General features: G+C 39.4%; 1 protein-coding gene across 1 annotated transcript in view; it reads left to right on the top strand.

Moving 5' to 3' along the window:
- LOC122797913 (zinc finger protein 79-like) overlaps positions 1 to 23,625 on the top strand; it is an 88,218-nt gene extending 64,593 nt beyond the window's left edge. Inside the window, exon 4 of the mRNA XM_044066431.1 lies at positions 22,983 to 23,625. Coding sequence (XP_043922366.1) covers positions 22,983 to 23,625 — 643 coding nt within the window. The remainder of the gene's footprint in view (positions 1 to 22,982) is intronic.
- Positions 23,626 to 26,528: the final 2,903 nt, after the last annotated feature.

Below are 26,528 nucleotides of genomic sequence, written 5' to 3'. Positions count from 1 at the left end.
ACTGTATTTATATAGCATATATCATGAAGAGAAGTAAATCAAAAATAAAAAGATAACTGGGTGCACAAGACCCAGAATAAAAAAGTGCCCAATCCTGGTAGGTGCACTAGTGCCAGGCCTGGAAAAAAATGACAGTGTAGAATCCTCAAAAATGGAAACATTCCTATAATGGGCCAGGCTCAGGGGGAGGATGGCCCCCCTGTTGTAGAAGGAAGTATCAGTCCACAAAAATGACAAAAAATTGATTGGCCAAAGAAGAGCCATAAAGATGACAGAGTGGACTATTGAGGATAAGAAACAATTTATATATTGTTACTATTATGCAAAAAGCCCAGAATTTCCAGACACAAGATATACAAAATGATTAAGAAAGAAATTAGACGAAAGAAAAATACTTCCACAGAAAAAAACTGTTGCAACCTTCAAATAAAATTTTTCGAAAAACAGTATATAGATCAAGTTAACTTTGATCTCTTTGGAAAAAGGAACCTCTGACAAAGTGAGAAAATATAAACAACAAAACCTAGAGATATTTGAAAAATACAAAAAAGAAATATGGACATGGGAAAGAAAGAGAAATCTGATATGGTGCAATATTTATGCAAAGGAGAAAGCCAAGTTAACTAATATGGAGAAGGCAGTCTCAAAGATATTCGAAGAAAAATACAGGCAAAGGCATTCAGATGTGGAAAATTTCACAACAAAAAGACTAAAAGCACAAAGATTCAATGTAGAAAAGATGATTAGTAAAGCAGAAGTTAAAGAAATAGAAGTTGAAGTTATGGAGTGCCTGCAAAATGAAGGATTTAATGTAGAAAGCCTAAAACAGGTTACATCACAGCAGGATGGAGTGAGTCCTCAGAATAACGAATAGCAATAAGATCAGGAGATGCGAAGAAGAAATATGGACATGGGAAAGGAAAAGAGATTTAATATGGTGTAATATTTATGCAAAGGAGAAAGCAAACTAACTAATGCAAAAAGAGCAGCACCAAAGATAGTTGAAGAAAAATATAGGCAGAGGAATCCAGATATGGAAAACTTTACAATACAAAAAATAAGAAGACTAAGAGGAAAAGTAGAAAAATAGATGAGTAATGGAGAAGTCAAAGAAATAGAAATTGAGGTAATGGAACAGCTGCAAAGAGAAGGATTCAGTGTAGAAAACTGAATGCAGAAAGCACCACAACAGGACACAGCAATGGATATCCAAATCAAGGGGAAATCAGTGGAATAGGAAGCAACTGCTCAGGTGCCACATCAAGATATTTTAGAGCCATCCACAGGAAACCAGTATAAACATTCACTTGAAGTTAACAAGAAAAGGAACAGGAAACTGTGGAAACTCTGATGCAGTCAATGTTGAGGAGTGATAGGCTAGTGAGTTCCCATATGACAGAACAACAGATGACACAGGATGAAACTGAAGAGAATGTGTCACAGGCAGATGCTATAGAACTTTCTATAGAATGCCCTCAGGAAATGGAAAACAAGAGATGTGCCCTCAGTATGGAAGAAAAGGAGTTAAGAGAAGAGTTGCTTGCTTTAATAGACAAAGATAGATATATCAAGATCAATGAGAGAAATAGACTGCAGAAGGTCACTAAAACCCCAAAAGTCAGAAGCTTGATAAAACAATGAACACAGTAATTAGGACTGTCCATAGAGACCCATGTGATATAACAGAAGTAAACAGAATATATTACTGTGCTGCTAAATTAATAACTGATAAATTCTACCACAGGAACATAGGGTAGTGAGGGAAAAGAGGGGGTGAAAGCGAATACCATCATGGAAATATCGAATAGAGAAAACTATAAAGGAGTTAAGACAAGAAATATTATTGTTAGAATATTATAGAAGAAGGAACAGATCAACAAAAATATTAAGAAAGATAGATGTGATAAAAGTAATGTGCAATATTAGAATAGACCAGGATCTATTATGCGCTACTGGAGATAACAAACTAAAAATTTCAAAATGGGGGGAAAGACTTAGAAGATACAAAGATAAATATAAGGAAAAAGCACAAAATAAACAACTTACTGATGACCCAAAAAAGTTTTATAGAGAAATCTGGAAATAAGGTAAATAGAATTGATAGATCGCCAAAAAAAGCGGAAGTAGATGCATTTTGGAGAAGTATGTATGAAGATCCTGTGGAACATAACAAAGTAGCTAAATGGATAGAAGAAGTAAAAGAAGAATAAGTTTAAAGGTACAGGATATGAAATGGGATGAAATAACAGACAGAGATATTGAAATAAAGTTGACAAAAGCCTCTAACTGGAAAACCCCAGGCTCAGATGCAGTACCTAACTTTTGGCTTAAAGTATTAACTTGTTTGCATGAGGATTTAGCCACGAGTAAGAACTATTTATATGTGCACCCGAACATATATCACACTGGTTAACAACAGGAAAAACAATGCTATTACTTAAGAGTGAAACCTGCAAGCTACCCTAAAAATTATAGACCAATAACTTGTCTACCAACAATGTACAAAATATACACGGGAATTGACGCCAACAGAGTTTGTAGTCATTTAGAAGAAAACTCAATTATGGCAGTAGAACAAAAGGGCAATAAAAGAAAGTCATATGGAACAAAAGACCATTTGTTGTTAAAGTTATAGTGGAGAATTGTAAAAAGGGGAAGAACCTAATTATGGCATGTATTGACTATAAAAAAGCATTTGATAGTATCCCACATTCATGGATAAAAGAGTGCTTAAAAATGTATAAGATACACACCCTACACTGATTGACTACATTACAGTAACAATGAAACAGTGGCAGGCCACTTTGCAATTAAGCCATGATAAAGGACAGATTATTATCCCAGGGATAAAAATTCAAAGGGGGATATTCCAGAGTGACTCTGTCACCCTTGATATTCTGCCTTGCCATTAACCTGTTTACTTAACAATTTTAGGCCATGGCTATAATTTGGCTTATAGAAAACAACAAAGTCTAATGACTTCTCATCTTCTCTTTGTCGATGATTTAAAATTGTATACCTCAGATGAGGAACTGAAAGCACAGCTGCAGGTTGTCAAAACTTTTTCAAATGATATTGGAATGTCATTTGGTCTTGATAAATGTGCAAAACCAATCTTTAAAAAAGGAAAATTGCAACACCAGGAAAACATCAGTTTGGGACAGGAATGTGATGATAAACTTGAGCAAGAGAGGGGTGTATAAATACTTGGAATTGATGAAGGATCAGCAATAAAACATGAACAAATACGAATAAAGCTTAGTAAGGAGTACTTTAGAAGATTTAAATTAATCTTGAAACAGCATTGACACCTAGGAACAAGATTCAAGCTATAAATCAATTTGCTCTTCCTGTCCTAACTTATAGTTTTGAAGTGATTGAGTGGCCCCCAAAAGTGTTGGACAGATTGGATATTAAAACAAGAAAGATGCTTCATGCTCACCAGATGATTTATAAAAATCAGTGTATACCAAGATTATGTATTCCCCGTTCTGAAGGAGGGATGGACCTCTTTGAAATTGATTACATGTATAAATCTGCAATCGTGGAACTCCACACATATCTACTGACCTCACAAGATCCATATATAGTGAAAGTTTTGAAAGATGAGGAGAATAAATCTAAGATGACATCTCTGCTTAATTTAGCAGAAGCATATCAACATCAAGCAGGAATGGAAATCAAAACAGAAATGGATAAAACCAGGCAGCAACTGAATGTGCTAAAAAACAAAAGAAAGAATATAAGGTGAAGGACCAGATGAGAAGGCAAGAAATGTGGAAAAAACAGAAAATATAGTTGCAAGTATAGAAAACTTCTGGAAGAGCCTCATGTTGATCTAGAGCAAACGAGGAATGGTTAAGGAGAGGTGAATTTACATCAAGAAATGAAAGGTTAATATTGGCAGCCCAAGATAGTGGGCTACATAAACGCAGGTTTACCAAGTCATTGAACATGTAGGAGAAACAGACATATGTAGGTTTTGTGGAACCGAATTGGAAACAGTTTCACACCTTATTGCTGGTTGCGACTCTCTTATGGCAGAGGGACTGTATACTGAAAGGCATAATAATGTGGCGAGATTGCTACACTGGAGATTGCAAACATTATGATATCAAAGTGGCTGAAAACACTGGAAACATGAGCCACAGAGAATCATAGAAAATGATGAAGTTTACATCATGTGGGATCACCCAGTACCAACATTCCAAAAGATAGATGCTAGAAAACTGGATATAATGGTCCAAGTAAAGAAGACAAAAGTACCATTGATCATTGAAATCGCCACACCTAGTGACTATAGTGTCTTGCATACAGAGAGACACAAAGTCATAAAATACCTTGATCTGCAGGCAGTAACAAGAGCCATGTGGAAGAAAGATACTCAGACAGTTCCAACAGTAGTAGGAACAACTGGTCTTACAAAAAATAATTTACAATGATATTTAGATATCCATACGAAGTGCAGAAGGAGTCATTACTGGTCACATTATGGGTGCTGCAAAGAGCACTTTTGGCTGACATCAAAGAGTGAAACAGTACTAATTTCATGAACTTTAATCATACTTTGACTTAGGAATGGGGTCCATTCCCATCATGGTATCAGAAACCCAAAAGACTTGGAGAAATTAAAAACTGCAAAAATAGTATCAAATTCTATTACAGAGGATGTGAATTGGAATGAAGGCTGTTACTCAAGTAAAGTTAAGGAAGGGTCCCAACTGAAAAACACAAGGTGCACTCACTGTGTCCAATATGTGGTTAAAAGTATTACAATATTTGCACCATTATTTAATATTCAGAAAATAACTACCCATAGGTGCACCTTAAAATGACTGACACCAGTCTGGATAACAGTGGGGAAAATAGGCTCATACTTAAAAACTGAACCTGTAGATTACCCTAAGAACTATAATTCAACAACTTGTCTTCCAGCAACAACATAGAAACCATATGCAGGAATTAATGCAGGCCAAGTATATAGTCTTCTAGATAAAATTAGATCATGACATTAGAACAAAAGGGGAATAAAAGAGATTCCTATTGAACTAAGGATCATCTTTAGCTAAACAAGTCATAATAGACAGTTGAAAAAGAACAGAAATCTCAGTATGGCATGGATAGATTACAAAAAAAAGCATTCAATGGTATTCCTTACTCATGGATTATAGAATAATAACAGATGTGCAACAGTCACCATACATTTATTCGTTATGCTGCAATTACTATGAAAAAGTGGCAAACCACTTTGCAGTTGAACCACTAAAATGGGATAAATTACTATCTAGGGTGTAAAAATCCAGGTTGGAATACTCCAAGGTGTTTTTTTCTTTTGTAACTGTTACTGTTTTGTTGCTTTGCTGTCAATCTGTTAAACTGTTTACTCAGTTTAGGTCATGGATTCAGTATGAGTGAAAGAAAATATTCTTATCAAGAGACATGTCACCTGCCTTTTGTGGATTATCTAAGACTGAATTACTCATCTGACAAACATCTAACAGTTCAGCTACAAGTCATTCAGACCTTTAAAGATGTAATAAGAATGTGATTTGGTCTCAACAAATATGGTGAAGCAACATTTATAGCAGGAAATTTGAATAACTCAGAAAATATAAACCTCTTGAAGGAAAAAGGTATAAAAAATTGTACAAACGGGGGTGTATAAATACCTAGCAATAGATGAAGGGGCAGCAATACAACATGAACAGATGAGAACAGAGCTCGGTAAGAAATGTTTTAGAAGACTGAAACTAAAATTGAGAACTGCTTTGATATCTACGAATAAGGTTCAAGTTATAAACCAACCTGTACTTCCTGTTCTAAATTATAGCTTACCTATGATTGACTGGGTTCCGAAAAATCACTAGATAAGTATGATAGGAAAACAAGAAAACTGCTTTATAATCATCAAATGATATGAAAAAAACATTGTTTGGCATGAATATATATTGCTTGGTCTAGATAAGGCATGAGCCTCCTTGAAATTGACCTCATGCATAGATTGTTGTTTGTAGGATTGCATATAAATGTAGTCACATCATCTGAGCCAAGCATAGTAAACCGTCTATTCCATAAAGAAAACAAGTCCAAGATGACATATTTCCTCCAGCTAGTAAATGATATTAGGAAAGCATGGACATGAAATGAGAAATGAACAAAAATCAGCTCACAGTACAAAGTGCCAAAAAAGGAAGAATATAAAGAATGGAAGCAGGAAAAAATGAGAACATGGAAAGCCCAGAATTGTACGGAGTGTACATACAGAAAATTCATGAACAACCACACAGGCAAGGCAGATACAAACCAGAAGATGAAATGTTAATAAGGCAGGGTCAACTTAGAGGACAACGTGCCCAATGTTTCACAAAATCCATTAGAAAGGATAGGTGATACAGATAAAGGTTTTGCAGTACATAATTGAAAGAGTCACTCATCTTGTTGCAAGTTGTGATACACTAATAACTGAAATTTTGTATACTAAAAAACTTAATGTGTCAAGGTTATTACAATAGAAACTGAGCAAACAGTATAACATGCAAGTTGCTGAGGGACATTGGAAACCTGAACCATAAAGAATTACTAAAAAAATGCATCCATTAACAACAGCTTAGACGTTTGAAGCAAGAAAAACAGATAATGTAGTTGGCAATTAGCATAAAGGATAAAGGCGGCACTGATTCTGAAAATTGCAATACTCTGTGACTAGTATCTTAAGAACTGAAATTTGTAAAGTTTTATAAAATATCAAGGTATGTAGGAAAAATTATGGCAATATAGAAAAATAAAACACAGAGAGATGGGAAGTTATAAAATACCAATATTTGTATCCCATATGAATTACAGGAGGAGGAAATACTAATAAATCCTACATAAATATACTACCTGTATCCTGTATGAATTACAGAAGGAGGAAATACTAATAAATCCTACATAAATATACTACCTATAAGTGTATCCTGTATGAATTACAGGAGGAAATACTAAGAAATCCTACATAAATATACTACCTGTATGTGTATCCTGTATGAATTACAGAAAGAGGAAATACTAATAAATCCTACATAAATATACTACCTGTATGTGTATCCTGTATGAATTACAGAAGGAGGAAATACTAATAAATCCTACATAAATATACTACCTGTATGCGTATCCTGTATGAATTACAGGAGGAAATACTAATAAATCCTACATAAATATACTACCTGTATGCGTATCCTGTATGAATTACAAAAGGAGGAAATACTAATAAATCCTACATAAATATACTACCTGTATGTGTATCCTGTATGAATTACAAAAGGAGGAAATACTAATAAATCCTACATAAATATACTACCTACTTTCTTGATCATAAATATTTTTTAAAACTTTTTGTTTGCATTTTTCGATCTTTTAAGCTTTTCGACTACTGTTTGTGCCTGTATTACTGTTTTATTGCCTTATTTTCCTGTTTTTGTGAGCTTATATTGTTGATTGCACTTGTGGGCTAAAGTATTGCTTAAAAGTAACTAACAGGCTAATACACTCAAGTGTACCAGCCTTTGATAGCAATTTAGTCGAAAACAAAGCATTTACTGCATTTTTTCCTGTCTGTTTGACTAAAAAACAAAAAATATTTCTCCTTTCCTAAACTTTACTTGCTAGTTGTTCCAGTGATCAGATTTTGCTGATCCCTGGGCTTTGTATTTGGTTTCTGTGTTCCTCCATTTTCTTGTGTGGCCAGAGGTAGTTTCTTTACTCACCAGTGGGAGTGGGAGTACTGAGCTGCTTGTTTGTCCTCAGAGGAGTGGTTAGAAGCAGCAACTTGTAATTTGTTGGCCATTTTGGGTCATTTCCTGTTTTTTCCAGCCCCCTGCTATAAAGCACACTTTGGCAGGCTTTTCTGGCATTAGAGAACTAGGCATAGCTCCTTGTGGTCCCCTGCAGAGTTCCTAAGCCAGCAGAGAGCAGAAAAAGCAACTTTCTTGATCATAAGTATTTTTTAAAACTTTTTGTTTGCAGGCTAATACACTCAAGTGTGTACACTAGGGCAGTGCCGGTTAAGCGGATTTAAACTATTAGGGCTACCTAAAGTTCACTCTTCAAATTTTCCCTTAAAACTACCTTCCTCAAAGTGTACTACTGTTCTATTTAGTGTATCCTCCAACTATAAATTATCTCTACTTGACTCCCAAGTAGACTATTCTCTATCCGTATAGCTAAGCACTTGCTCCTACAGTACTTATCACCTCGATACAGCACTCTTGTTATAGAAAGTACCCCAAAAAGCAGACCCCATTTCTCGGTCACCCACATTCCCAAAACCTTTTTTAAGTTTTTCTGTCTATTCCTTCTAGCATGTCGAGGGATCAGTTGCTAATATCCTCTCCTGCTCAGCTGGTGAACCTGGGATTATTGAGGCAATGTTACAATTGCCTCATGTACACAGACAACCCTCACCTCCTCCCACAAAACACAAATACATGCGAGAGATGCAACTATACGCCAAACTGGAGGCTGAGCTCTCTCAACATAGGACTGGCAAGACCAGACAGGAGGAGAAGGTAACCACACACACTATAGACCCAGTCTCACATGATACCATCACAACCTCAAATCATACACATAAACACACAAAGACATACTCGGAGGCTCTGATCAAAAATCTACCAAAACAGCAGAGGCCACCAAAGCAGACACGAAATTAAATGGGGGTTTTTTTTCTTCTACAATTGTGAGTCAATGGGTCTAGTATATTTTTGTAAGTTGTCTGATGTCCAAGTCTTTCTATAGGAAGACAGAAAGGAAGTTGAAAAAGGCGTATATTTGAACATTTAAGCGATATTAAAAATGGAAAGGAAACTAATGCTTTGTTTTAAACATAGTCAAGAATGTCATCAAGCTAGTTTTCTTTTTCTAATAAATTGAGCATACAGATAAAGATGTTAGAGGAGGGCCCTGGGAAGAGAAGTTGGAATACAGAGGCTCTGGTGGCAAATGACATTAGAATCCTACAATCCACCAGGGGCTCAATGAACATACTAGTATTCTACCTCTGCTCAAATTAGAGGGCAGCCTAAATTGTAATACTAGGGTGCTTAACTCCTAACAAATCAAAATAGTTCTGTGTTTTAGTCTATGTGCAGCCACAATACAGTTTTATCCCACTTTTGTGAGTTATTTATTTATTCATTTTTATTCATATTTATTAATATTTTAGAATTCTGTGCTTTTATTGAATTAACATTAAAGAAATATCAAATCAGTTTATCAATTGTTAACAAAGTAACTGAGTCTGCAACAATTGATTTCCTTAAGATCATTTTAGAATTTTAACATATTTTTGTTATGATTTATAATAAGGTAGGAAGTTATTAAAGTTGTGATGTAATAATTTTAACGGTCACTAGATATAAGCCAAAAGTTTATATAATGGGTTATGCTGCTTATATTTTGTAATGACGTTTTTATTGCTATTTAACATGTTTAAGTAGGTTTTATTTTAATTTTAATACTTGTTAAAACATCTAGTCCTTTGTTTAAAAATCAGTTAATAGTTAATACAAACAATGAAAACTATACCATATTATTCAAATGCACATTAGATTAATTAAAATTTTTTCAGTTGTAACATAATATAAATTAATTCATCAATTTATCAATCATTCTATTTATTAGTGACAATATATAAAAGATGTTCTAGTGGGTTCATTATTCATCTGATGAAGTGTGTACTGAAAGCAGCGCAGTGACTTTGAAGGCGTTTATGCTTGTGAGTTAAGTATTGTGCTGTTTGTATTTTTGTTGCTGTGGATTTTATTGGAGCCCTAATAAACCCCAGGATATTTAATTGGAGTTCCTGAGTTATCAATGCTACTTTCTTCTTGGTTTGGTTTCCACATTAGTGTTTTCCTGGTTACAATCGACAATAATAATCTCAACTATGACATCCATATCAACAATACTATAAAAGACTGTCAATGTCAACAAAAACTTGGCACTCTCTATAGGATTCGCCTTTCCTTTCCCCTACAGCTAAAACTACAATGACTCACTCATCTAATCTCTACACTCCTCTATACCTCCACCCATTTTCATAATCTATCAAGAATAACTGATAAATTGGAGTAATACAATAACATTAGTTGCCACAGGTAACCCATATAGAACCCACCGTTACATAAACTTGAAGCATCTAGGATGGCTGAACTACAAAAACCTGATTAAATTCACCAAATAACCATTGTATAACATTCTTTTATAACCCTTCAATACTCCAATTTTATCTACCCTCATCACCCCTATAAAAATCTGAGGTCCAGCAAGATCCAGCAGACAAACTGCTTGTACATACCTCTAAACCTAACAATAGAGGCTGGGATTCTCTCTTCTCTATTGCTGTTGGAAAATTCCTGGAGATCTTCTTGCGGTATTACTCTCCCTCGCTCTCACTTACCACTCTTAAAAATAGACAAATACCACACTTACCTGAATACGCTGACCATGGCGGAACTTTAGAAGTCGCGAAATTCGACACCTCCGGTATTCAAGGTTTTATTTTAACTTCCTAAACTTTCGCTATTAATATGGTCGACTTCTTGGGCTCGAAATACTGAAATTTGATATTTCAGTATTTAGAAACTCGAGGTTTCCGTGTGTGTGTGTGTGTGTGTGTGTGTGTGTGTGTGTGTGTGTGTGTGTGTGTGTGTGTATATATGTATAATGTGTGTGTGTGTGTGCTTGTGTGCGCGTGCAGGTCTAATGTAAACATCAGTGCAATAACATGCTCTGTCAAAAGCGTGACTACAAAAATAGGCTGCTAACACCTTGAGCTGTAATACATAAATCATAATACTGACATTTTCAGACCAGCATACAACACGTGCTACTCTGCCAAAGTAAGTAGCCCCTGTGGTTTTACCGTCAACAGTCTTGGTGAGTGTGATTTGCCTTTTTACCTGTAGATTAGTAATCTTGAGTTATATATTATTAGGATGGTATGCAGGGGCTTGACCCCTGTGTTTATGTATCACAAAAAGTATGTATGCTTTTCAATGATTCAAAAAAGACAGTCACCTTCTGAGTACTCTACTAGTATCAAACTAGAGTAGAAGTGAAAGAGCAGATATTACAACTCATATGTCAACTTTACGTGTCAAACACAGAGACATAAGCGCACAACCATGCTTTACTCTGAAACAGTAGCCACCTGTGTACACTTCTGTTATTTGACAGCAAGGAAAGTGAACCAAAATGATAATCCGGCAGTGTATTCCAAGTTGTGGCTGCTAGACAATATACTTCCCCTAGACAAACTACAGCAAACTTCGATTTAAAAATCATCCTGAGGTTTGAATGGGAGAAAATGTAAAGGAATAATAACCAAATGTTCTACAGTCCCCTACAAGCTGTAACAACCATCAGTGCACACCTCTGAGAACAGCCTGTTTTGTACTAGACAGGGCTCCATGTTAAGCCTGTGTTCAGTTTATGTTATGCATCCAAGGTTCTGGAGGCTTCTAGATCCCAAACGTTCTGAGTGTCCTAGATTCTCTATGATACATTTTATCCCCTAACTTAGAAAAAATAATTACTTGTTGACTGTTCTTTCATTAATGTTAGCCAAAAAAAAAATATGTAGTGTGTGTGTGTGTGTGTGTGTGTGTGTGTGTGTGTGTGTGTGTGTGTGTGTGTGTGTATTCATGGGGTAAAAAATCAATATTATTTTAAAGAAAGTAAGAATAATATTGTGAGGAAAGAGCAATGTTGGACTTGATGTGTGTAAAATCTGAATTTTTGATTAATTTTGCTACTCCAAGACTCACACCTAACAGGTCTCAAATTTCAAACAGTTATGTAGTATGAAATTAGCCTAAAATAAAGGTGTCCATCCATCAGAGGAGCCAGCTGAAAATTCAGGGGTTATGTTGAGTTTTACTGGTTTATTCATGGTGCCAGAGTGAGGAAATTATCAAAAGTAAAATCCTTGACATAAGCTGTGCACATGAAGTTGGCCTCTTCTAGTACTTCTGTGACTCGCCGGAGAATGTCAGTTAGGTTTTGATAGTCATGATCCAGTTTAAACAAAGACAGATTGGTTTGAGGGATATAGGAACTGTTGGTTTCTTATGTCCTTGTTTTTGAATTCCCTGATAATCTGTTCTACTACCTTCACATGACGCTGGTGAGGCTACCAATAGGTCTGTAGTTGTGTCAGGGTCTCTGCTGTGGCCTCCCATGTCTAGGGGAGCTACTACTGCTGCTCTCCAGGCTTCTGGTATGTATCCAGGGAAGAGCCCCTGGATGAATAGTGTAACAAAGTCTGCTGATAGTTTGTGTTTCATACTGACCAGGAAACAGCCTGGTACATTATCTGGACCCATACAACTGGTGTTTCAGTTGTGGAGAGTGACTTGAGTGTATGCTCAGAGTTAATTGCTGGGGCATGCACCGAATACTTTCTACTGAGAAATTTGGAGATGACAGAGGGGAGAAGTTGGAGTTGAATTTATCTACAAGGATATTATCTGTATCTTCAGGGTTTTAGTGGGTGATTCCACTACAGAAAAGATCATTCCAATGCTGGGTATTTTTTGAAGTTATTTATATAACAAAATATTTTGTGGTTACCATTTGTTGACATACCCATTGGTAGTTCATATTTAGCAGTGCAGGATTTACATTTGGTCCCTCTTTGTTAACCCTTTGGAGTTAATTATACCACCATGAGGTTTTTGTTCTAATTTTTGGGATATGAGCATTTTCCTTTTATTCTACAGTTAAATTCCTAAATGTGGCATCCTTCAGATAAGACATTAAACCAAGGTCTTATATGCATAAGTTGGCTGCTGCTTAGGTGGATGTAAAAGAAACCACAGCATCCTGTGAAAAAGAGTAGGAGAATTTCCCCAGGACTCTGGCCAGATTCCTGAGTCAGTGTGACTACCAGTTCAGTTTTTCCCTGAAAAGAGACTACTGGCCTTGTAGTACTAATCCAGACAGGAAAGCATAAATGAAAAAAGATATGCCATAATATAGATGAGTTTCACAAGAAGGTTTGTTTCTGAATTTTATATTGTACATCTTTCATATAGGAATGTGACTCTTCTCATTTACTGGGTGGATGGCTCTTCTCATTTAGTGGGTGCACTGCTCTTCTCATTTAGTGGGGACACTGCTCTTCTCATTTAGAGGTGCATGGCTCTTCTCATTTAGTGGGTGCACTGCTCTTCTCATTTAGTGGGTACATGGCTTTACTCATTTAGTGGGTGCACTGCTCTTCTCATTTAGTGGGTGCACAGCTCTTCTCATTTAGTGGGTGCACGGCTCTTCTCATTTAGTGGGTGCATGACTCTTCTCATTTAGTGGGTGCACAGCTCTTCTCATTTAGTGTGTGCATGACTCTTCTCATTTAGTGGGTGTACAGCTCTTCTCATTTAGTGGGTGCACAGCTATTCTCATTTAGTGGGTGAATGGCTCTTCTCATTTCGTGGGTGCAAAGCTCTTCTCATTTAGTGAGTGCACGGCTCTTCTCATTTAGTGGGTGCATGGCTCTTCTCATTTAGTGGGTGTACTGCTCTTCTCATTTCGTGGGTGCACAGCTCTTCCCATTTAGTGGGTGCACAGCTATTCTCATTTAGTGGGTGCATGGCTCTTCTCATTTAGTGGGTCCATGGCTCTTCTCATTTAGTGAGTGCATTCCCATTTAGTGGGTGCACTGCTCTTCTCATTTAGTGGGTGCATGGCTCTTCACATTTAGTGGGTGCACTGCTCTTCTCATTTAGTGGGTACATGGCTCTTCTCATTTAGTGGGTACATGGCTCTTCTCATTTAGTGGGTGGATGGCTCTTCTCATTTAGTGGGGGCACTGCTTTTCTCATTTAGTGGGTGGATGGCTCTTCTCATTTAGTGGGTGCACTGCTCTTCTCCTTTAGTGGGTGCACTCCTCTTCTCATTTAGTGGGTGCAATGCTCTTCACATTTAGTGGGTGCACTACTCTTCTCATTTAGTGGGTACATGGCTCTTCTCATTTAGTGGGTGCACTGCTCTTTTCATTTAGTGGGTGCATGGCTCTTCTCATTTAGTGGGTGCACGGCTCTTCTCATTTAGTGGGTGCATGACTCCTCATTTAGTGGGTGCACTGCTCTTCTCAATTAGTGGGTGCACTGCTGTTCTCATTTAGTGGGTGCACTCCCCCCTCTCATTTAGTCGGTGCACTGCTCTTCACATTTACTGGGTGCCCTGCTCTTCTCATTTAGTTGGTGTACTGGACCCACCATGCCCTCCTTCAGGCTTTACACAACTCACACCCAGTGCCAGTGGGGAGATCAGGGATGCTGATGCAGTGTCATACTGCTGTTGCTGGGGAGTATTCACTAACCACCCCACCCCATGGCAGCCTTGTCAGATGTGTAATTGTTACCATCAGGAAATGCATGTTCACTTCCACCCATGTGCAACTCTCTGACCAATCTGTATAACAACATTCATCATGGCTGAGCAGCTGAATCATTACATACTAAGTGATGGCAGGGCACAGCAACATGAGTGACGTGCCCATTTATTTTAAATGCCAGAAGGGTTGGGGCAGCAGCAATAATCATTTGTGAGTACAAAATGGAATTTACTGACTTCACCCCTGCACAGAAGCGCTATGCAAGAAAATGAAAATGTATGGATCTTGATTTACTCTAACATACCTCTCAACACCCTGACATACCTCTCAATTGCCCAGATTTTTGCAGAATGTCCAGACTTTTGGCTTATATTTTTCTCTGTTCCTCATAAAATTTGTGGTTTTCTGGCAAATCATTGGAATGATCTAAGGATTGAAGTCAGTAAATAATGGCATGAATAATGGCTTAAAAACCTCAGCTTTGGCCGGCTAAGAACTTGGTTATATTCAACTGGACGTATAAGAGAATTTAAGTACCTTTATCTGCACTTTTTTTAAAAAAAATACAGTATTTAATTTGATTTAAACTGTGTTGAAGGAATATTTAACTCAAGTGGCAGTTATTCTGCTCTTTAGTAACTTGAACTGAAGCTAGTGTGTTATTTGCTAGTAATTACAGGTGTGGGGGTAGCCACATTCTTTGATTTCCTGTCCTTGCCTTTTTAAGTGGTGCATTGTGAAATTTTTATTGCTTAAAAACCTCAGCTTTGGCCGGCTAAGAACTTGGTTATATTCAAATGGACGTATAAGAGAATTTAAGTACCTTTATCTGCACTTTTTTTAAAAAAATACAGTATTTAATTTGATTTAAACTGTGTTGAAGGAATATTTAACTCAAGCGGCAGTTATTCTGCTCTTCAGTTATTCCCACCCACCCTCCCTGTTTTTGTTTTGGTGTTAATCTTAGTGGCCTTGAAACTGCCCGCCCTCAGCCTGCCTCTGGGCCCATCTCATTTGCTCACTCAACTGAGTGCAGTGAGATCATATTCTGATTTCAGGCACTCCTACTGTGTACAAAGAGAGCATCTGGGAAACAGACAAAAAAAAAATTAAACTTATTTCCTGCCTTTCCTGTTAAGTGGTATAGACTATTTGTAGGCTTCTGAGCCCCCAAGCCCTTCTGTGTTTGAGGGAAGCCTTCTAGCTTGTTTTTTTTTTTTTCTTATAACTAGCCAGTTTTCTAGTTTCAGCACTCAAATCTGTTTCTTTGATCTCAGCACTTGTTCAGATAAATTTTTTTTTTATCTGCTTTTACTGTACTTGTGTTTCTACCTACTTCATTTTACTTTTGCATCATCTTAAAAATACTCAATTGTATTTATTACTGCTTGGTGTAACTCATTCTAAGCCTTTTGGTTTAAACACTTGGGCTTCGGAACAGTTGTTTTGCACTGAGAGTGTTTGTGGTCTGCACTGTTGTGGCAGAACAGGTAGCTTACATCCTTCTAGGTTGGGAACTGCTGATTGAGGGCTCAGTGTCTGTTATTCTAAAAGTGTATTAATTCTGGTTTAAGCACTTGGGCTTTCAGGCCAGTTATTTTACATTAAGAGGGTTCGTGGTCTGCACTCTTGTGGGAGGAGAGGCTGGACTCTGCCCTTCTGAGCTGGGAATTTCTGGTTAAAGGCTTATAGTGCATGCATATCTGAACTGCTTCTTACCGAAATTGGTGCACCTTGTTTGCTGTGGCATAGACTGGATTCGGGCCTGCTGGATCTAGCTTTGTTTGTGTAACTTGAGCATTAATCCAGACATTCTCTAAAGTATTCAATTGTATTTATTACTGCTTGGTTGTAACTTGATTAAAGTGTAGCTATCATTCTAAGTCTTTTGGATTAAGCACTTGGGCTTCAGACCAGTTGTTTTACATTAGGAAGGTTTGTGGCAAGCACTGTGGTGGCAGGACAGGTAGCTTTCATCCGTCTAAGTTAGGAACTGCTGATTGAGAGCCCAGTGTCCAAGGGTATTAGTTCTGGTTTAGGTACTTGGGCTTCAGGCCAGTTATTTTACATTAAGAAGGTTCGTGGTCTGCACTCTTGTGGGAGAAGAGGCTGGACTCTGCCCTTCTGAGCTGGGAATTTCTGGTTAGAGGTTTATAGTGCCTGAATATTTGAACTGTATCTTACTGAAATTGGTACACCTTGTTTGCTCTAGCATAGACTAGATCCAGGCCTGCTGAATCTAGCTTTGTTTATATGCTTGTTGTTTGTTTGCTTGTTATTTCCTGGAAGCTAATTCCACCTAATACACGGCTTCTCAGCGCTTCTGTGGATCACTAGTGATATCTGCATTGCTTACTGTACTAGTTCCTTGTTTCACTTGAAAGAAAGTTACTGTTTGTCATTTTTGCATTTAGTTACTTGTAACACATTGCACTCAAGTTACCTGGCACTTGCTCACTAAAGCAATTATATAAGTCAGCACTAAAATTAAAGCACTACACCCTCACTCCCCACTGGCCCTTGTTTTCAATTATTAAGGAATTCCCAATATTATTCTAGTATGTCCAAAGGTCAATTGTCAATCTCCTCTCTGGTCCAGCTGGTGAATCTGGGAATCTTGAGGCAATGTTATAACTGCCTCATGTACACAGACAACCCTCTCCTCCTCCCACATAACACAAATACTTGCCAGAGATGCAGCTATTTAGCCAAACTGGAGGCTGAGCTCTCTCAACTCAGGACTGGCAAGACCAGACAGGAGGAGAAGGCAACTACACACACCACAAAACCAGCCTCACATAATGCTACCACACCACTGAATCAAACACATAAACACACAAAGACATACTCGGAGGCTCTGAGTAAAATTTACCTAAACAGCAGAGGCCTCCAAAGCAGACACCCAAACAACTACTACCTCAAGACACCCCACAAGCAACACATAAACCACAAAAGCAGTGTGCAAAGCAGTCACAGCCCTTAAGTCCAAATACAACACCAAACATACTTGTCATAGGTGACTCCATAGTCAGACACACTGACGTCCCACTCACCAGGCTGAACAAGGAGAGGGTCACAGTAAGCTGCCTATCGGGTGCTAGAATCCACCACATAACACAAGCACTCTGGTCACTCCATGGCAAGTACAAATATGACACAGTCATTGTCCATGCTGGTGTGAACGGCCTGAGATGTACCTCCCTGGACTACATGAAAAGAGACATAGAGGAGCTCTCTGATTATGTAGCCCAAGCAGGTATGACCCTGACCCTGAGCAGTATCCTTCCTTCACCAAGAATGATGCCACAATATAGAGACAAGATGATCAGCTTTAACAATTGGCTTAATGTCTGGTGTCATTCAAAGGGGATCCAATGTCTGTCTGCCTGGGATGACATGCTTGACAAGCCACGCTGCTTCGCAAGGGATGGCTTGCACCTGTCACCCCTGGGATTCCGGATATTGGCTAAGGCTCTTGCCACCCCCATAGTGCCTTTTTTAGGCAAGGCTCAAATTCTAAACCTACCACCCTAGAAAACAAAAATGGGAGGAAACTGAGGGTAATGCTGCTCAATGGGAGGAAACTGAGGGTAATGCTGCTCAATGCCAGAAGTCTAAATCTCAAAATGCACGCACTCGAGGCCCTTCTCAGTATGGAGAACATCGATGTCTGTGCTGTAACTGAAACCTGGTTCAAGGCTCCTGAGAGCACCCCGGCACTATTAGGTTTTACCTCATATCATGCGTTCCGGCCCCAAAACCCGGACCACACCACAAAAGGAGGGGGTGTATCCATATTCATAAAGGATACCCACACCTCAAGGTTGGTGGCAACGCAAGCGGAAACCATCCAGGTGCAACTAACCATAGGCAAAACTGCTCTACAAATTGTAGCATGCTACAGGCCACCCTCAAACTCAGGAACCCCACACAGCCTTCCTGAAGACACTGGAGGGTATAAATGTATCTCCAAACACCATCATATTGGGTGACTTCAACTACCCGAATATAGACTGGGAACATTACTCAAGCCCTAACTTTCTAGCCCAACGGTTCCTGGAGTTCATAAATTCAAATGCCATGGAACAGCTAGTCACTGTTCCCACGAGAGGAGAAAATATACTAGATCTCATTATCACAAACATGGGGACAAAATGCTCCACACCAGAAGTATATCCCTCATTGCTGAGATCTGATCATAAACAAATCTCACTGGAAATCCACATCCCACCCCCACCCCAAACAAAAAAGACCACAGTGAAGAACTTCTCTAAAGCAAACTTCACACTACCCAAGACTGGTGTGGTATCCTTCAAGGCCCCTGAGCCAGTGGAAACCACAACCCAAGCTGCGGAAGCCCTTACAAATGCCTTCTATGAACACCTCCAGGACTGCATGGATCAGGCAATCCCAAATAAAACCAGACTCTTTCGACAAAGGCAAACGTCCAGTCTGGTGGACCCCAGCCATTAACAAACTTTACAATAAGAGGAGAAAGCTATTACATGATAGAACAAAATCCATAAAAGGGAAGTCACCCTGATCATTATTAGTAAAAATACGAGCACTCATAAAATCAACTAAGGCCAATTTTGAGAGAAAAATTGCCATGGATTCAAAGGACAATCATAAGGCCTTTTTCAGCTATGTTAGGAACCTGGGTGGAAACTCCCAGATATGCTCAGAATTAGTCCAAAATGATACAAAAATCACTGAACCCACAGACATTGCCAACATACTGGCAGACAGGTTCAGTGCAAACTTCACCCCCATCTCCCCCCTAAAGGAGAGATAACCATCCCAGCAGAGTGTAGCCTCCCAGACATCTCAAATGCACAGGTGAAAGCTGCTCTCTCTAAAGCTAAAAACACAGCATCAATGGGACCAGACGGTGTCCCCGGCTGTGTGCTACATGAGCTAAATGAGGAATTAAACCTGCACATAAGGCAGCTGTTTAATCTCAGCCTTACCACACGTGCCCAAGGGTGGCGTGCGGTAACTGTGGTCCCACTCCACAAAGGCGGTGCCTCTCGGACCCTGGTAATTACCGCCCTATAAGCTTAACAAGTCTAGTCTGCAAAGCTATGGAGAGGATCATAATGGAGCTCATAAACAAAGATATAGGGGACTTGCAGACATTGGACCTGACCCAGTTTGACTTCGTCAAGGGCAGATCAAGCCTTTTGAACTTGCTCGACTTCTTCGAATCAGTCACCAAGGCCATTGATGAGGAAAGGCAGTCCATACAGCCTACCTTGACCTTGCAAAGGCCTTGACACAATACCCCACTCGGGTATTGTAGAAAAACTTACCAGCTTAAATGTAAACCCATATGTCACAAGATGGGTTGCAAACTGGCTTAAGGACAGAACCCACAGGGTTAGAGTTGCTGGCGCTATGTCAGACTCCAAGCCGGCCACAAGTGGTGTCCCACAGGGCTCGGTCCTTGGCCCCTATTGTTCGGCATCTACTTCTCAGAAGTACAGGCCAACATGGGAGGACTTTGGCTGACAAAGTTTGCAGATGACTGCAAACTGGGCGCCATAGTGGAAAGTGCATCGGACACGGATATCCTTCAGAAGGGACTCACTGAAACAGATAGCTGGTGCCAGAGCCATGGCCTGAAGTTAAAGCCAAAAATGTATAGTCATACCCTTCGGGAAAAACAAGGTAACCCCAAGCTACCATATAGGTGGCAATCCACTAAGCACAGAAGAGGTTATCAGGGACCTGGGGACCCAGGTTGACAGTGGCCTTTCTTTTGACACTCACATTGCTAAAGTGGTTAGAAAGACCTTCTACATTGCCCACCTGATCATGAAGGGATTCACATCCAGATCTAGTGAGGTCATTGTTCCCCTGTACTCTTCACTTATCAGACCAATGATCGAGTACAATGCCCCATTCGGGATGTATCTCACCCGACATCTGCAGCAATTGGAGAGACCCCAAAAGTTCCTCACCAAAAGGATAAAGGGACTCCAAAATCTGTCATATGCTGCCAGATTGAAGAAACTCCAGCTCTATTCAGTTGCATACCGTCTGCTCAGAGGTGACATGTGCCTGACATACAAGGCCATGTCCAACCCGGAATTAATGGACATGCTCCACCTCAAAAAATCCAAATCCACCAAAACCACTAGAGCAAGTGACTTAAACCTTAGCATGGATATAAATAGGGCGTGCTGGAGGGATAGATTTATCACTCAGAGACTCCCTATGCTGTGGAATAAAATCCCGGTCTATGTGAGGCAGAGCACCTCGCTGGCTCTGTTCAAGAGAAATCTTGACCTGTGGATGGGAGATTGTAGGTTTATCCCGGGAATCATCTCTGTGTCACTGCTGGACAGAGGCACAACAAATTAATGGGCACAGTATTTTTTCATATAAGGGGTGGCGTAAGCCACAAAACTTTAGGCTAGGCTTATAAATGCCTTAGGGCAGATAGCCTAGTTTAAACCTATGAACCTATGAACCTATGAACATTTGAGTTTCAGGCTTCTAATCATTTAGGAAATAGGTTCATAGGTTCATAGGTGTGTACTAGGCTAATGGCCCTGGAGCCTTTACAAGCCTAGCCCATAGGATTACCCTGCCATCGTGCCACCCTACCTTAATTCCCAGTGCCTCTGTCAAGTATAGCCACTGGAGTGATCCCCAGGTGAATTTTCTATTTCCCATCCACTCATCAAGATTCCTCTTGAAGAGGGTCAGCAAGGTGCTCTGTTTGACATGTATGGGAAGTCAAACAATAAATTAACTAATGATGTTGATTTTAATGCTTTTAAGCTGGAATATGACAATTTATTTAATAATGTTGATTTATTCTGTGACAAGATACTCAATAGGAAGTTAAGGAAATTGCAAAGAGATCTACTAGAGTATAGGGACGGGGTAGCATACCCAGCCCCCAACCGATACAATAGGGGGGGTTTCTTTTAATAACACCAACACTGCTATCATTGATAGGGGTGATAACACTCAAGGGGAAACAGAGGAACCATTAAGGAGAAGTGAGAGGTTAGCGGAAAAAGGTAGAAGGGCTAACACTAAACAGGATTTTCAGCAGAACCCCGGCAGGACCGGGGTTTGGGGGCAGAAACAAGTACCCAGGACATGGATCCCCAGGCGTTGAATGACATCCACACTACTGAAGATTTTAGATTTGCAAAGGATGTTGTTTTTAATTTTAATTTTAACCCTGACCCTGACACAATCACTAACAACATAGCAGTGCTAGAAGGGAACTGTACTAAACTAAACAAAGATAATTTTACAATATATAACTACACAGATTTAGATCTGGAAGAATGTGCATTTGATGTTTTCACCCGGGGCTTACAGTTTGTTTCTCACAAACCAATGAACTTGACTCAAGCACTTGTAGAATTGAAACTTTTTACTAGAAGTCTGAACCTTACTCAAATCTTTAAGGGGCAAAAAATTGATGACACAGGGTTAACACGCATTAGTTTAATTAACCCCCCTCTCCACCCAATTATTCTCTTTTTTGAAAAGCTGGTTGAAAATGAGTTTAGAAAATTATCTAAAGGCAAACAGTCTTTTTCTGGATGTAACTTATCCATGCAAGAAACTGAATTCATCAATTATCTCAAAAATGAGAACGTTAGGATTATGAAGCCGGACAAGGGTGGAGGGGTAGTGCTCATGTTTACTAGTGAATATGAAGCACACATTTATTCCATGCTCCAGGACAACGAACAATACGACACGGTATCCCGAAATGAAGTCAACATTGCTATTGCTCAGATCAATTACTATCTTAAAGATCTTTTATTTCAGCAAGTAATAAATGAGAGGGTGTATAATTATTTGCATGTAGAAAAACCCAGGCTACCGGTCATGTTTGGGATTCCCAAAATCCATAAGGGAACTCATCCTTTAAGGTTCAGACCTATAGTATCAGGTGCAGGAGGTGTCACTGAGCCCATTGGAAAATTCATTGATCACTTAACCAAGGCTTTTATGCCTTCTCAGCCATGTTTGCAAGGACTCCTGGCACTTTCTCTGTGATATTCCTGTTTCCTGTTTTTCGCCTGATTTGATCATGATCACCATAGACATTAAGGACCTCTTTTCGAGCATTCCTCACCAAGAAGGTCTAGAGTGGTTTACATAATTTCTCAGTAATGAAACCAGCCTCAACAATAAGCTTACAAATTTACTAACGGAGTTGATGGAGATGGTCCTGATGAACAACTTTATTTTTTTCAATGGCGAACTGTTCAGGCAATGTAAAGGGGTCGCCATGGGGGCATCTTGTGCCTCATTTTATGCTAACGTGGTTATGCATAAATGGGAACACACTTTTGTCTTGATACCCCCTGGCAGCTACACATCCTTTTTTACAGACGCTACCTGGACGACATTTGCATCCTCTGGGGAGGCTCAGAATGTGAGTTCAAAGAATTCTTCCAATACATCAACATCTCGACTGGTTTTCTACAATTCACATACACTGCTAGCCCTCAGGAGCTCCATTACTTGGACATTACCTTGTTCAAGGATTTCAACCAGAATACTTTCCATTCTAAATTTTACATAAACCCACCTTTTCTAACTCATTGTTGTTACACTTTGATAGTGCACATCCCTTATATCAGAAAAGGGGAATCATTAAAGGGCAACTCATAAGAGCGAGTAGAAGCTGTAGCACTGATGAGGACTTTGAGTTTGAAGTTAAAACTTTGCGAGCCTTTTTCCTGGAAAGAGGATATCCCCTAGAAATGTTTATGGGTTTAGTTGATGAGATCAAAGTATTCAGGAAAACCTTATACACACCTATTTTGGGAAAAGGATCAGAGTTGGCAATCCCATCAACTTCCAGAGTATCCAACCACCCTACAAACAGTTTTATATACACTTATTCATCTAGTTCCAAAGAAATGGAGGAAACCGTCAGAAACTACTGGCCGGTTCTAGCCCTTTATGAAGATTTCAAGGACCTTTTACCCCCCAGACCTAGTTTCATTAGAAAAAGAGGCATTAACTTCAAAGAAATTTTTGAAAGGAAACCAGAAAACAAAAAGAAGGTGAAACAATCTAAGAAGGGCACTTACAAATGTGGCTCTTGTAGTCAATGCCATGCTTTAATGAATGTCGAATCCGTGTACATTCCATCCAGGAGGTTTAGGATGAAACCAACTGGTTCCTACTCTTGTGGAAGCAAAGGGGTGGTATACCTGGGTATTTGTACCACGTGTTCGAGTTTCTCGTGGGAAGACTGAAAGAGAATTCAGGAGACGGATCTCTGAACACTTACATGACATGGCTAAACAGAAAGAAACCAATGCTTTTTTTAAGCATTCCCTTCTTTGCCCGGGTAGTATCATCAAATTCTTTGTTTTAGAACAAGTGGAACCGGATCTCAGGGGTGGTGACTGGGAATCCACCCTCGAGTACCGTGAGCTAGTATGGCAATTAAGGCTAGGCAGGGAGACCACCTGGATTGAACAGGACTATTAGCATTAAACCCGTATTAAAGCTTAGAAGGGCACGATTATAGTTATTCCATCCTAACCAATTAGTTTTGTTGTCTCATGTTTACAAACACTATGCCCTTCTCTCACTACCACTTGGCACTTGCGCATTTTATCAGAACACATGACTTAGGGACCCAAGATTCACTAGTTTCCTTTTCCCCAACTCCCACGCTCTTTTTTTCTTTGGTTTGACAACCTGACACTTGGTCCTAGGGTGCCTTTTTTGATGTGAACTATGAAAAAGAACCAAGACTCCTATTACAAACCAACATTAAATAAAATGCTCCCTCACACTTCTAACAGAATTTTATCTCCCAGGTTCATCAAAACTTATGGATTTCCAACGTTTCCAATAGCAGTATTTTAAACTATTTTAATTTTGATTCTATTATATTTGAAACAGCGTTTTTAATGTTTTGTAATTATATATGCATAATCCAGCTGTTAAATATATATATATATTTTTTAACAATATAAGTTTTTATCTCATGTTTTAATTAATACAAAGCCCCTTTAAGGAATCTAACAACTGATTGACAACACTTGTTTTCAATTAATGTGTTACCCATGGTTATATAAAAAGGTTTGGCTTCAGCAAATGCTTTTGTACTCACTTGAAAAAGCTCAGGATTACCCTGAGCGAAAGCGCTTGTGTTTATTTCTTCTTGGACCTACTTGAATAAAGGATTTTCGCATTCTACTTCAGCTTTTGGTTTTTTGTTCCTGGTGACTGTGGAGTCGTGTTACTTGGATTTCTGGCATCTTTTTGGATCTTCATGTATGGTAATTCTATTCCATAGCATGGGCAGTCTCTGGGTTATGAACCTGACCCTCCAGCTTGTTCTGTTTATTGTGGTAATGAGGTTGAGGTCCCTGGAATGTGTGGTGTGCAGGGATTGGGATTTCTTTAGATGTAGCATTTCTAACAGAGCTGGGTCAGACATGGCTTTGAAAGCCAAGCAGACATCGCCTCTAAGAAGCCGATAAGAGACAGAGAATAGTTGGAGTTTTTTGAGTCTGTCCATATAGGGCAAGTGTTTAAGGCCTAGGATCCTCTTTGTGAGGTACTTTTGAGGCCGCTTCAGTTGTTGCAGGTGCCTAGTGAGGTACATGCCTAATGAGGCATTGTACTCAATGATTTGGCCTAATGAGGGAAGAGTATAGAGAGACAGTGAGACATCTTCCTGGATGTAGAATCCTTAGTAATTAAATGTGGCACACAGAAGGACTTTCTGACCACAGTGGCAATGTGGTGGTCAAAAGAGAGGTTGCTGTCAACCTCTGTTCCCAGATCTCTTATAATGCCTTCTGTTTTCAGTGGACTATCATCGATGTGGTAATTTATGGGAACCAGGTTTTTCCCAAAGGGGATGATGGCCCATTTTTTGGCATTGAGCTTAAGGCCATGGTTCTCACACCAGTCATTTGTCTCAGTGAGGCCTTTCTGTAGGATGTCAATATCACTTGGCGAGTTAATAATAGATCCCAACTTGCAATCGTCTGCGAACTTTGTCAGCCAGAGTCCCTTCGTGTTGGCCTGGACTTCAGAGAAGTAGATACCAAACAGGACAAGACCCAGGACTGAACCCTGTGGAACTCCACTCATGACTGGTCGGCAGTCTGATTTGGAGTCAGATACTTTCACATTGTGGGTTCTATCTGTGAAACAGTTTGCAACTTACCTAGTGATATAGGGGTTGATGCCTAGATTAGTGAGTTTGTCTATGATTCCTGAGTGGGGAATAGTATCAAAGGCCTTGGCCAGATCAGGGTAAGCTATATGAACCACCTTGCCTTCATCCACAGCTCTGATGACAGACTCAGAGAAGTTGACCAGGTTGAGCAGGCTTGATCTACCCTTCACAAAACCAAACTGCGTGGGATCCAGAGTTTGGAGATTCCCTATATCCTTGTTTATTAGGTCCATGATGATGCATTCCATATCTTTGCATACCAGACTCATCAGGCTAATGGGGCAATAGTTCCCAGGGTCTGTCCTTTGTGGAGAGGGATGACTGTAGCAGTGCACCATTCAGTAGGGACAAAGCCTGAGGTGAGGCTGTGATTGAACAGGGCACACAGGTGAGGTGCCAGTTCACTCTATAGTTCATGTAGAACACAGCCAGGGATACTGTCAGGTCCCACAGAAGCTGAATTCTTGGCCTTGGACAATGCTGTTTTATCCTGTGCAGCAGTAATACTAGATGCCTGGCAATGTACTGGTATTGTGACTGCTCCTTTGGTGGGGGAGAGAGGGGTAAAGTTGGCACTGACTCTGTTGGCCAATATATTGGAAATATCTGTTTGCTTGGTTTAGGAGGTACCATTGTGCAGTAGCTCAGAGCAAATCTGGGTATTGCCGTTGATATTCTTTGCATAACTATAGAAGGCCTTGTGGTTGCCTTTACTATCTGCTGCAATTCTCTATTCATAGCTAGCTTTAGAGGATTTGATGAGGGATCTCAGCTTTTTGTTGAGGCTAATAAGGGAGTTTTTCCATTCTTGGGACTTCAACTTATTCCGCATCAGTTTCCTCCTTCTGTTGTAGAATTTATTTATGGCAGGGGCCCACCAGATTGGCTTCCTTTTTTTGAAGGAGAGCATTTTGGTTCCTTTGGGTATGGCGAGATCCATGCATTTGTGTACGT

Source organism: Protopterus annectens, chromosome 3.part1, assembly GCF_019279795.1.
Source record: "Protopterus annectens isolate FY-2018-M chromosome 3.part1, PAN1.0, whole genome shotgun sequence".
Taxonomy (NCBI): domain Eukaryota; kingdom Metazoa; phylum Chordata; order Ceratodontiformes; family Protopteridae; genus Protopterus; species Protopterus annectens.
Note: the sequence above shows the minus strand (reverse complement) of the source record. Positions and strands in the feature narration are given on the sequence as shown.